Source organism: Calypte anna, chromosome 1 (assembly GCF_003957555.1).
Source record: "Calypte anna isolate BGI_N300 chromosome 1, bCalAnn1_v1.p, whole genome shotgun sequence".
In the NCBI taxonomy this organism is placed as follows: Eukaryota; Metazoa; Chordata; class Aves; order Apodiformes; family Trochilidae; genus Calypte; species Calypte anna.
The window spans coordinates 14,725,285-14,737,853 of NC_044244.1; the positions used below are offsets into that span (position 1 = coordinate 14,725,285).

A 12,569-nucleotide genomic window follows, 5' to 3' on the forward strand; every position below is an offset into this window, starting at 1 on the left:
TAATGATTGCAATAAAATCAAAATGAAGCAACTAAAATAAGGAATTTTATTTCCAATAAAACTACATTAAAATAATTTTCTGAAGTTTTGCCTTGCACTTTCATATCTAGAAATACCACATACGTGCATCTGGATTTCAGTGACTTCTTTAAATCGTCTCAGAGTAGAAACCAGAACTGTTGACAGAACGTGCATGGTTGCAATGCACAAACTCTTCCTTGTAATCAAAGAGCGCAGAAGACTCAAACCCAAACACTGTATGTCTAGAAGAAAAAAAAAATAATTATTCACCCATTCTGAGCAGAATAAACTCCTAACCTAAGTAGTGTTATATTACTGACATTCCAGAAAGTTACTTGCATAAGCTTTTACAGGGCCTGGCATAACAAGAAAGTGGATGAACTTAAGGACTATGCAGCCTTTTCTTGCTGCTTTCTTCAGGGCTTCTACGGTGAATTAGCCCCTCCTGCTACATTATTGACATCTAACACAATACCTTCCTTACCTTGTTCATCTGGATACATCTGTAGGGTGTGAAGCACAGTGTCAGTAGCTCCTTGCTGGGTTAAAATTTCTAGTGCTCCAGTGCACTCAGCTACAGAACCAAGTAGTTTTAATCCACACTTCTGAATGCTAGGATTTCCAAGAAACTAATAGAGAAATTAATATAAAATCAGATCAAGGTTTTTGTGTACAAGGTTTTGTGTACAATCACAACAGCGAAGTTGCTTGTTCTTAAAGTATGTGAAATTGCAGGTGTTATGACAATAATCACAGTTTCAAAAAGGTTTCCTTTTAAAACATCAGTTTCAGTTCTCATAACCTCCCCCTATTTTCACCTGATTCTGAAAATGTTCACTAGTCTTCTAACGCAGAATGGGACTTGGTTTTCCTAACATTTTTAGTACAACCATTCACAAATTCACACCTTTTTGCTATAGGACAAGGAGAGTACCAAAATGTACTTTCTTTGTGGTTAAAAGAAACAAGCATGGAGATCTTTGAGAACTCTGAGAACTCACAGACCTAGATCTGAAAGTGTGCACACCTGTCACAGTGGCCTGCAAATCTGCAAAATTGTCTCAGTGGTATTATGCCCATCTTTCTCCTTACTCCTCTAGTTTTCCAGCAAAATTTGCTATCCCAGCCCTTCTAGTTGATACTATAGTACTCCAAAACACAAACCAACTAAGTCACAAAACACAGTCAGGATGGTGACAAGGCACAGGGGACTAATATATTCTGAAGTAAAGATTTTTTTTTTGCCTCCCTTGTTAACTCCTATATCCTTTATCTCTAGGTCAATAAACATCCTTTAGACACTCTAGTACTCCTTTGCTGACACATTTTTTGCTTTAACCTTTATCATAAACTTAAGACACATACATTTCCTTGACTGAAGGTGTTTGGCAAACCTAAAATTGTTGAGAGACTTCTAAAAAGTTGTGCATAGCTACATTCATTTTGATTGTGGTCATGTGAACTTATAAAACCTTACAGAGGAAGGATTCTTCTGAGGGCCACGAAATTAAACAATTCCCATCACTAGGATCTAAGGCTAATTTTCTGTGCAAAGTGCACAGTTTTTCCTTTGTTTAGACTGGGTGTCCATCACCTTTCCACTTTTCAGCTTCCCTTTAAAGGCATTGGTCTTCTGTTTTCAAGTGGCTGAAAAAGGTTATAGAACAGTGAAAAGAATGGAGTCAACTGAGAAACTCTGTTCTGTTGAAAGCAACGGAGCATCTATCCATGAAAGCCATACTGAAGAACCACTCAGTTCTACATGCAGTTGAGGTGCAGGTATGAAGACTCCTTTCATTTAAAAAACAGTCCACTAAGAACCACAAATAAACAGTATGCTTGGAAAAAAACCCAAACAAAACCTTGTTTCTATAGAGGAGATCAAATACACTCCAGAACAGAAAGTAAGAAAAAAAAGCAAATGAAAAATGAAATGCAGAAGATTAATGCTATAAAACCAATAGGAAACCAAATGTGGAACTAAAACTTACAAATGATTCACCATTGCAAATGTAAAATACTGACAAAATAAATTAGAATAAAGCTTTAACTATACCCTGTTCAAAGCATTAAGCACCAATGAATGAGTTCCCTCCAAAAGACACTGGCTTTTAATGACTTTTACTGTAAGTGCAAAAGCAGCATCTCCCACATCTCTGGAAGAACCATTCTGGTCATTCTTTATATCTGCAACAATAAAGAACAAATTTAATATTCTCCCCAGTATTAACCCAATATTATTAACTCAACATTACAAACCAATTGAACACAAAGATTTTAACAACTGACTCAGAGGGTGTATTTCAGATCTTATGACTTTTTCAGCACTCCATAGTTACAGACTGGAGTCCCTCCAGATTTACACTGTACACTGTGTTTGAAATTATTTCATCATCTGTTTGCTCACTCCTTACTGTGAAAAAGCAAAATCATGCCAAAGAATTTTGTGTAAGGTATGTTGTAATGTATTACTTCTTTGAGCCATGGGGTTTCTTAGTGTTCCTGACATCTGCTTCAGAATGCTTTTTCCTTCTGGAAAGGAAAGCCTATACAGAAGCTATAAACTAGTTGCCCTTTATCACATGATAAGCCAAATTTTACTCATAGATGACATAAGTGGAATGTGAATACAAATAAAGGAACAGATTTACCTGAAATCTTTCAGATTTACGTTTCTTGTAGCTATTGGCACTTGCAGTCAAGTGGCACTACACAAAGTACCCAGAAACCCTTTAAAAATCACTTTAAACATGCTTATTTATTCCAGTTACTTCTTGTTCCCTAATTAACCTGAAAGTTCCAACATTCAACTGGTGCTGCCTTTGGTTACATTTCAGAAGGGCCTCACTTCCAGGATATGGGCAAGTTACTAGTTTCAGAGTTATGTGATTTGTGTATGTTCAGCTAAAAGAGCTGAGGGATACTTGCAGAAAGGTGTTCTGAAAAAATATCAGTACTTTCAGTATTGAGAGTAGTGTTTGTACTCTCAGACTTAACATCAGAGTTAAAAAACAGGATATACACCAGTAAATTGATAGGAGGAGATAAAACCTTCCCCGATTCACTTAAAGGTACACAAATAACAGGAACATCTTTTCCCACTGCAGATAACGCTTAAAGAATATTTGTTGAAAAGGAATTTCTCAGCTGGTCAGTTTGGCTTCTTCTGTCTGTAGAAAATAGTACACAATAGTGTATTTTGTACCTTTAAATAATTGTCTTTATTTTTTGGTGCCAATTTTTATGCTCCTTTCAAGAGTTACTATTAAAACAACTGCATTTTGTAGTACAACAATGCTGATGTTGTTATCACTGTTTGCTCTCACTTAAAGGAAACCTATAATGAAAGTACACAATCACAGCAATAGCTCCTACACGCACATCTTGAATCCCTTAGAAATAATGCAGCTAGCTCTTCAGTGATAAAAACAAGGGGAAATGAGCAGTAGTAATTTTGGTCTATTACCTTCAATACCTAAAAGGTTTCCTCCATCTTACATGTTTTTCAAGAGTTACAACTGCTGTCAGTTATGTATGAAACTCTAGTAAGCTTTCTAAAGTCCCATGAAAGGCTTTCTCATTAGTTAAGAAAGACTAAAACCCAGCTACCTAATTCTAATCCATGATTTGGTGTATGATGCCACACATTACATTTTGGATGACTTACCAGGCATCATAAAGTGTAAAAGGACTCGAAGTCCTTCCAGTTGTACAGATGGTGATTTCTCATGTTTCCTTATGGATTTTACAACTTCTGATGCAGCTACTGTCATTATGTCTAGATGAGGGAAACTGAAAGTATTGTTTACAAAATAAAAAAAAGAATACATTTAGACCATTTGTTTCCTTAATTAAGACTGTGAAAACCCTTCAGAACACTGCAAATCTGGTTTGAGCTATGAAATATAAACTATGGTACTTTTCTTCATCATAGCAAATATATTATTTTCATGCCATTCCATTAATTCAGTTTATGTAACTAATTCCATTCTAGACTGCTGAGAGGTAATTTTCACTCCAGTCCAGAACAGTGATACACAAACAGTACAGCATATTACTTTCTTTTTTCATTTTCTAATACTTTTTATTCCTGTTTTTATTCATTGTTAACTTGTTTATGGGAGTTTCCCCTTTCTAAAGTGATATTATTTGTAAGAAATTCTATTACCACATCTTGAGTCTGCCATTTTTTCACAGGCCCCTTAGGTTTGAGGGAAGACTGGAAAAAAACTGGCAGGATGCTTGGAAAAATGTTTCCATGCTGTTTACCAGTATTTATGAGTCACAAGCTTGCTTCCTGTCATATGCTGGAGCCTATGTAAAAGCCAACAAAAAAGTAGCATTTACACAATGTTATACTAACAATCAGAGTTAATATTGTGGGAAATCAGGTAGCCCTCAGCAGAATTCAGCATGGCTAAGAGGAGGAGACACCACCTCATGTCAGTCTATTCCGACCTCACTGCACAAGAACCAAGAGGGGAAGAACCTGCAGCTCCCTACACACATCCACCTGGGCACTGGACCACAGGGGCTATGAAGTGAATGTCTTGAGCAGGGCCAGCAGCCTGTGGTCAGTTTTAATACCAGTGAAACAGTCAGTAATTTAAATGTAATCAGTTACACTGAATCTCACAAACTTTCACTTGGGAAGTATTTCTAAGTATATTACCTTCCTTCAAAAACGTGATTCAGAATTCTGCAGGAACTTTCAGCCACTTCAGGAGAATGTGGATATTTCCTCATTATATCCAAAATATTCATATGTATTCCTTTAGACAGAAGTGTCCTCCTAATATTTACTACAACACAAGTTAGTAAGAATCCTGTAAGTAAATCTCGTTTATGTAAAGTTCTCAAAAACAACAGAACTGCTAACTTTTTATCCCCTTTTTAAAATTTTGTTCCTCACCAAACAGACTGTATTATATATATATATATAATATATATTCTATATATTATATATTATATATATATTATGTATTCTATATATAGAAGTATATTTATAGAAGTATAAACTATAATGTGAAACAAGTTGAGCTGAAGTTGACTTCTGTTTGCACAGCTTAATCAAAAGCATTATCATTCCTGAATGCCTAATAAGTTTAAATACATCTGTAAGTTAAATAAGTACATCTGTAAGTTAAATACATCTGCTATTTTTACTTACATAGTTAACTTAAGGGAAGAAGAAGGTGCAGCTTTACCTTTATTGTAAAAAATGTTAATTCTTAGGCAATTTTTCCTCCTAACTAAATTGAGTGATCACGTAGGAATGCCAGAGTTTAAAGCTTTCAAAAAACCTTCTAACTTCTAAAATAAAGCTTAAAAATGAAACTATGTTTATCTGCTCTATTTACTTAACTAGTGCATTTCTTAAAAATTCAAATACTCAAGCACATGTTCTATCTATAATTAACCAATGTAACTCATAACACAATAAAAATATTCTACATTATCATGGTAACTACCACCAATTCTTGTCATTCCTAGTTCAGTACATCCACTGATAATGCTAATTCAAGCAATATTGCACTGTGCCAGGGGGTTTTACTAAGCCTCTTTATTTAAAGAGGCACACACTAATAAAAAAAAAATAAAAAATTATTGCTCTAGATTTCTTCAGAGGCCCACTTGTCAGTAACATATTATGAAAATACCTTATAATAGACAGTATCAGAATGCATACATTTAAGAAATATTTTTCTCAAGATATATATACATTTATCTCATAAATAACTAGAAAATCTTTTCATTATCAGGTTTTTTGTAATGGGATAGCTAAGTAACCTAGTGATAAAATGCTTTCTCACCTAGAGAATGGTAATTATCTGCTAGTCTTTATCCTCCTATCTAGCCAGTTTTCAATGTGTAGTCTACAAACCACTTGAGGTCCGTAACAATTTCAAAAGGGTTCTGGAAAAGGCATTTAATAAAATCAGGCCAACTGTCAATATGCTTAAATACTCTACTCAGGGGTCCACATCTCCACTGAAAAATTTTGAGAGGGTCTGAAAATTGAAAAAAGTCAGGATACCATGTTAGGACTAAAGCAATCTTCAAAACCATTATGCAGTAGCTTAACTTTCTACACATGATTTGATTCACTGATGTCAATGGGACTGCTCAGATTCCCTGTGTTAAGCAAGAAAATTTTGGCTCTAATCCTTAATCAGATGATTTTCAACAAGTGCTGCACTTGACAAAATTCAAATGTGACAAATGTTTAAACAAGCATACAAAGAGAAGACACCTGTTGCACACCTTCTGCTCTAAAAAATAGCAACTGCAACACATAAACTGACCAGGAGCTCTTCACTTTGACATTCTTTCTTTGTTGCTAAGACGAGATAGTTTTTTTCAAAGGAAGGAATTCTATTCCTATTAAAAACAACTGCCTAAAATTCTAATCACAGGGAATATTGTACTCATACAACAGCACACTAAATGTTCTTTAATATTATAGCAACAACTTTCTGCTGAATTATAAAGTAAACTAAATTCCCTTACCATTTTGTTGTGACAAAATTGCCAAGGTACTAGCAGCTGCCTGAAACACTTCTTTCGAAGAGGAGTGCATCAGCATGGAAAGCATCACTGCTCTGTCTATTGGGAACCTTTCACACAGAGAAACAAGTCACTGAACATTGAGCATACTACCCTGGCTACTTTGTAGCTGTACTTCAGTTTCCTAAAAAGATTTCAAGTGACATAATTAAATTTTCAGATGTTTGTACTTGACTTGTAATATTTTTCCAGAGCAAGAGCTGCCAGAAAGTCCTTTGCAAAGCACATGTATTACTCTACCTTGAATTTCACTAAAGTTTCTTTGAACCCTGCATTCCAAGTGACTTGAGGTCCAGAAAGGCTTACTAAAATGTGAATTATTAAAATTTTAAGAAACCCTGAGAAATATTTATGTAAAATCAAAGTCTTTTTCTTACCCATTCCTAGATTCCTCCTGATGAACCAGCACCCCTTCTACTACGCCCTTTCACGATTTGTGGGAAAAGGAGCACTGTTTTTCCATACTAATTATATACTAGATATCTTAATCTCCATAGAATCAAACCATATTGGGTTGGAAGGGACTGCATGGATCAACAACCTTTCTTGGCAAAGGCACAGTCTAGACAAGATGGCCCAGCACCCTGTCCAGATGAACTTTGTAAGTATCCAGTGTCAGGGAATCCACCACTCCCCTTGGGAGATTATTCCAATGGCTCATTGTCCCCATTGTGAAAAATCCTCTCTGTTTCCCCTGCTCTTACATTCTTTAATTCTCCCTATCCTTGTTGCAATTGGAGAAGAGTGCTGAGACACTAGAACAGGTTGCCCAGAGAGGTGGTGGAAGCCCCATCCCTGGAAGTTTTTAAGGCCAGGCTCGACAGGGCTCTGAGCAACCTGATCTAGTGGGAGGTGTCCCTGCCCATGGCAGGGGGGTTGGAACCAGATGATCTTAAAGGTTCCTTCCAACCCTAGAAAGTCTATGATTCTCAGAAATTCCTTGTGAACTGTGAAAATCAACTCTATTAGGCTGTGTTCTTGCCCCTTATTAAAACACTATCAGTTTTGCCTCAGTCAAGGTTAGCACACTTTTAAAGAAGGAAACTTTCCCAAGTACTGCTGATCACCATGCATTTCATCATATACTAGAAAACAAGAAATAAAAATAATTGAAACATGAGATGCCAAATGGCCTAATAGTAGGCTTCTGATTTCCAAAAATATAGTTGAAGATATTAACACTGACTGATTGTCTCCATCTCCAATCTTCTCATGAAGGTTTTGTTGATACAGAAACAGGTTTTTCAAAGCCCAGCATGCAGCCTCCTAAATACAAATCAAGAGGAGACAAAAGGATTAAAGAGACTATACCCTTGGAGTATCAAACATGTATGAGAAAATTTAAATAGTCTGGCTGTTTTTCAGTTCACCACAAAAGTACAAGGTGCTTTATGTAGAAATACAAGGTGCATGTCACATTCTTTACAGCTGGCATAGGTCTGAGTTACAAACATGTGACACAATCACATTTTATTTGCATTTTGATACCTATTTTTTGACAAGATTAATTCTTCTGTTGTTACGCCAGGTTTCACTGCTGTATACAGAAGAACTATGTAAACAACAATCTTTGGATGGCCACAGTATCAGGTTCTTAATTTGCTACATTTGATGCTGAAAGCTGGTAGCTGTACCCAGCTGAGGTGAGCCAAGGTAAGAAAGTCAAGAAAGGCAAGATTTATTCTTAATATAATTCAGTTGTTTATGCCTCGCTCGCCCAAACATATACAGGAGAAACTGATACTGCTATATATTGCATTTAACACATAATCTAATCTTTCCATACCCCTGTCATCCCAAAATTCTCACCAGCACATCTGTGTTTTTCTGGTGTAGTTCTAGTGCTCTGTAACATGCTTCCAGCCAGCATAATTTCTCATCCTTCTCCTCTTCTTTTCTTTCCTCTAAGTCTCTGTTTAAGAATATGGTTTCAGCTAGAAATAGAAAATATTTACAATAAATTCTTATTGTGAAAACAATAAAACAATTTACTGACAATTTAAATGTCTTAGCCCTCAGTGACACTTCTAGCCCTTTCTGGGAAGGAAGGCATATTTTCAGATAAACTTTATGCCAGATTAGAAAAATGTCCTTAAGGTTATAACAGGACTGTAGGTTAGGTACATAGCTACAGATGAGTCAGCAATCAGGCTCTGAAAAGACCTGCACATACTTTTTTCTGAGGGTTTATTTACATCAAAATTACCACAAAATACAACTGTGGTTCATTTGCATGTAACCACTTATCACAGAGTCATCCACACCCTGAAGAAGTGGCACTAGAAATCAAAACGTAAATTGCAGTTGCTATGAGAGAAATCTATCCTTCCAGAAAGTGTAACTGAAGTTAAAAAACTCAAACATTTTATCCCTGTGATTTTTAAACACTTAAGGGGAAAAAAAGTATGTATCAACACTGACCAAAATATCAGAGTTCTAGCAGTATCAGGCAGCAAATATATACTGATTTTACTGTTGGCTGTCTTGGGAACTCTTAAACAGCTTTTCTAGTGACTTTCGTATGGAACAATTAATCAAAACTAAAAGGACCAGATTCTTTGGACCAGATTGATGTTAATTAGGGATTATCCAATATTTACCTGTGAACAAACAGGTTGCTTTTTTAAGCTCTGTCAATGTTACTTACCAGCTCTGTGCACTATGAAGATGTCAGGTGTATGATATGAGCACAGCCATGTCATAGTAAGCAAAGGGTGTAAGCATGTAGGAAAAAGAACTCTGTCAAAGCTATCCTGCCTGAGGCTTTCATCATATGCACATGGAGTTTGAAATGACTACAGGAAAAACACAATATAAAAAACCCAAACAAGTGGACAGACAAATGAAGTAATTTATTTATGTATGGAGGAAGGAATTCACTTACTCAGAAGAGCTAAACAACTCAGAGCTGCAGCTTGCAACTTTGCATTTTCAGGATATGTTTTAACAGCCTTCACGATGACTTCTGGAACCTTATGTAGTACAAGGATATTGAAAAAATTTCCTGAAAATAAGTAAAATATTAAATTAATATAAACACATATCTGAAGCTTTACACCATTTAACATAGATTTCTCAGCCTATAATGTGCAAATTTTGTAGTGAATGCTGAATTTCTTATCACAGGGCACAACACAACAATGTTCTATTTGTGGAAAGAATAGGTCAAGGATTAAAACCAGCTGGGACCTAGGTTTTTTGTGATTTTTTTTACAAAAGACTGAGGTTTAATGCAAAATAAAGCGCATACTGTCATGAAAATAAAAGAAATACAGCCAGTGTATCTCTTGCAGACTTCCTGCCAGGAAACATATGCAGCCCTGGTCTTGAATTCCTGCAATGTTTTGATTTATCCTATCAAGCAACTGATTTAACCCAATTTTGACCTCTTTTTTTGCCCTCTTTGATAAATAGATCAAGGTCAACACTGTAAATACAGAATACATACTTCCTAGAATAGTAGGAAGAATCAGCTTTTGGTGATTATTCAAAGTATAGCTTTTACCATAGGCTGTACAGCATTTTATATTATGGGTTAAATACCAGGAATTCTGCAAAAAGCAAGCAAATGAAATTAACTTTCCTATTTTTGTGAAAACAAGTATTATGCATAAAATAAATCAGCAACAATCATTTTGTAAAATATAGTTTGATTGTTACAGTTTCTATTTTGACATTCAGTTTTATTTGATTACTGATTAGTAAAAATGAGAATGAAATTAGCAACGTGAAAGGGCAAATTAAACTCTGTATCAATAGTTTCACAAACTCTTCAGATGGGGCACAAAATTAAGAAGTCTCCCACACTTGACCATCAAAAATATAATTACATTATAAGAAATGTATAAGAAAAATAAATTTCTTTTAAGAAGAAATCCTAACTTCCATTCCTTTCCCTTACTTCTGGTCTTGGTCCTGATTTCTATAGGTGTTGACTACCTTGAGTACCTCTCCCAATGTTTTGTGATTCAGTTCAATTAGACCAAGTTAACAGAATGCTTAAGAACAGACTTTAAGGCAAGTACTTTCCAATTTCATCACTCTAAACCCCTGGCCTTAACACCAATTGCAAGAGCAACTGTAAACAGTATTTTTCTCCTTACCCTGTAGTAAGTGAGGACATGTTATATCAGCATTGCTGTTTCTTGATTATTTTAATGGAAATAATATGTTTGGGGAAAGCCATTACTTACCTCACAGAAATTAGTAATCTTAGGCTATGTGATGAGTAATTATGTTTTACTTGTGGCAGGCCAAACAGGTAACAGTTAATTAAAATTCTTATGACAATCAAGTCTAGGAAAGTCATGACCAGATCAGCAAGAATACATTATGGTGTTTTTGGAACCTAGTAGACATTGACTTTACAATTTCAATGCCAGTTTAGGAATACAGTGTCCATCAGAATAATTTGGGAAGCCACACTGGCTATATGGAAATCTTCTAGACTATTTCCAGGGGCACACAGCAATTTCACATCTGTCCTAACTGTGTGGTGCAGTGGACATCACTTCTCATAACTCTCCTGAAGTGGCTCCTTATCAAGATGAAGAGCATCTGCTATTCTGAAGGAAGGAAGGGATCTTGAGGCTGCTTTACTGCCACTATGAGTTACGGGTCAGGGTGGCTGCAATTAGGGCAAGATCAAGCATAACAACAGAGTTGTTGTGGTCCTACAAGTGCTTGGTTTCCCTGCCTATCTTCATTTAGCTTTGCAAAGGAAACCATTTGAGGGTAGCATCATCTCTTGCCAAAAAAAAAAAAACAAAACCAAAATCCACCTCAGCAATCATCGCATTTTCTTGAAATTTTTATTTGGCTTTCTGAAGAGAACTAGAAGTTGCTCTGAGCTGCACTCAAGTCTGAGCTGTATTTTCTACAGTATCTACATGAAGAAGTGGAAATAGATTGTGAAAGGACAGGACTGGCTTGATTGAGGGGAGTCATGCACTGGTACCAGCATCTACAGTAGTTTCAGGCCCCCACCAGCAAGAACTGGGAAGTCTAACTCATGAGAGCTTGGCTGAGTTCCTCATGAAAAACCTGCTATGGAGTATGGGCTGCTCAGGGAGCTGCTCACAGTGTTCTTGTATGCAGCAGGGGGAAAAAAACATTAATTTCACTTGAGCTTCCTATTACATGGTCCTTGGCAACTGCTCAGCTCACCTTATTAAACTGGCAAGAAAGAGCACAGAAATGCTAAAAGAGGCACAAAAATTCTCCTTTTATTTGTCTTGATGAGACCACGTAAGCCCAGACAACCAGAGTATTTTTGCCAAAGTCAGGGGAAGTTCAAGAACCAGAGTCAGAGCAAGCTGACTATAAACAACTTTGTGAACTTACCCAATGTCAGCTTATGCAACAAACAGCAACTCACTTCCTGTACTGCCTCACAATTGGGGAAACTTTTCATCATTTCCACTGTAACGTTGTAGCAGCGAACATTTCCAGACATGAGTACTTCAACATTGCTGGCTGAACAAAGAAACAGAAACAAAAGTTGCTCCTTAAGAAAAAGAACCCTCACATAGATTTGTTTGTAGTCCAAACTTTATTTAAATAGATTAGTTTAGAAAACTGGGCCTATGTTTCAGCTTTTGCCTGGCAATATGAGAGAAAGGTGGGATTTCTTTTTACTTGGTATTGCCCCAGAAGACATTAATGACTGTAAGCACTTGAAAATTATTCATGAAGTTGAGAGTCCACACTAACATTTATGGATTTGATCCATTCTGTATCAGGCCATGTAACAGAGCCCTCCTAACAAGCTATTTTTATGCCATATTTGTCTTAAATCTGAACAAATAATTTTATAAATACTAATTCAAACTTATAAATGGTGTTCACAGCATGATTGTGATTGGTAAATCTTTTACAGTTTTTCAGTAATATTCCTAGGGGTATAAAATAAAGAAGCAATTTAATTTTTTTCCTAATAAATAGAATTTATTTGATTTAATCATGTTTTTCTAAGTCTCCTT

At 36.0% G+C, this 12,569-nt stretch overlaps 1 protein-coding gene across 1 annotated transcript in view; it reads right to left on the reverse strand.

Annotated features, from left to right (window-relative positions):
- Positions 1-12,569, reverse strand: part of LRRK2 (leucine rich repeat kinase 2) — a 63,184-nt gene that overhangs the window by 36,612 nt on the left and 14,003 nt on the right. The window contains exons 7-16 of the mRNA XM_030461527.1: positions 11,932-12,063; positions 9,473-9,592; positions 8,398-8,522; positions 7,775-7,854; positions 6,532-6,638; positions 4,694-4,823; positions 3,689-3,813; positions 2,078-2,208; positions 506-650; positions 124-263 (exon numbers count right to left, since the gene is read on the reverse strand). Of these exons, the coding sequence (XP_030317387.1) occupies positions 124-263; positions 506-650; positions 2,078-2,208; positions 3,689-3,813; positions 4,694-4,823; positions 6,532-6,638; positions 7,775-7,854; positions 8,398-8,522; positions 9,473-9,592; positions 11,932-12,063 (1,235 nt within the window). The remainder of the gene's footprint in view (positions 1-123; positions 264-505; positions 651-2,077; positions 2,209-3,688; positions 3,814-4,693; positions 4,824-6,531; positions 6,639-7,774; positions 7,855-8,397; positions 8,523-9,472; positions 9,593-11,931; positions 12,064-12,569) is intronic.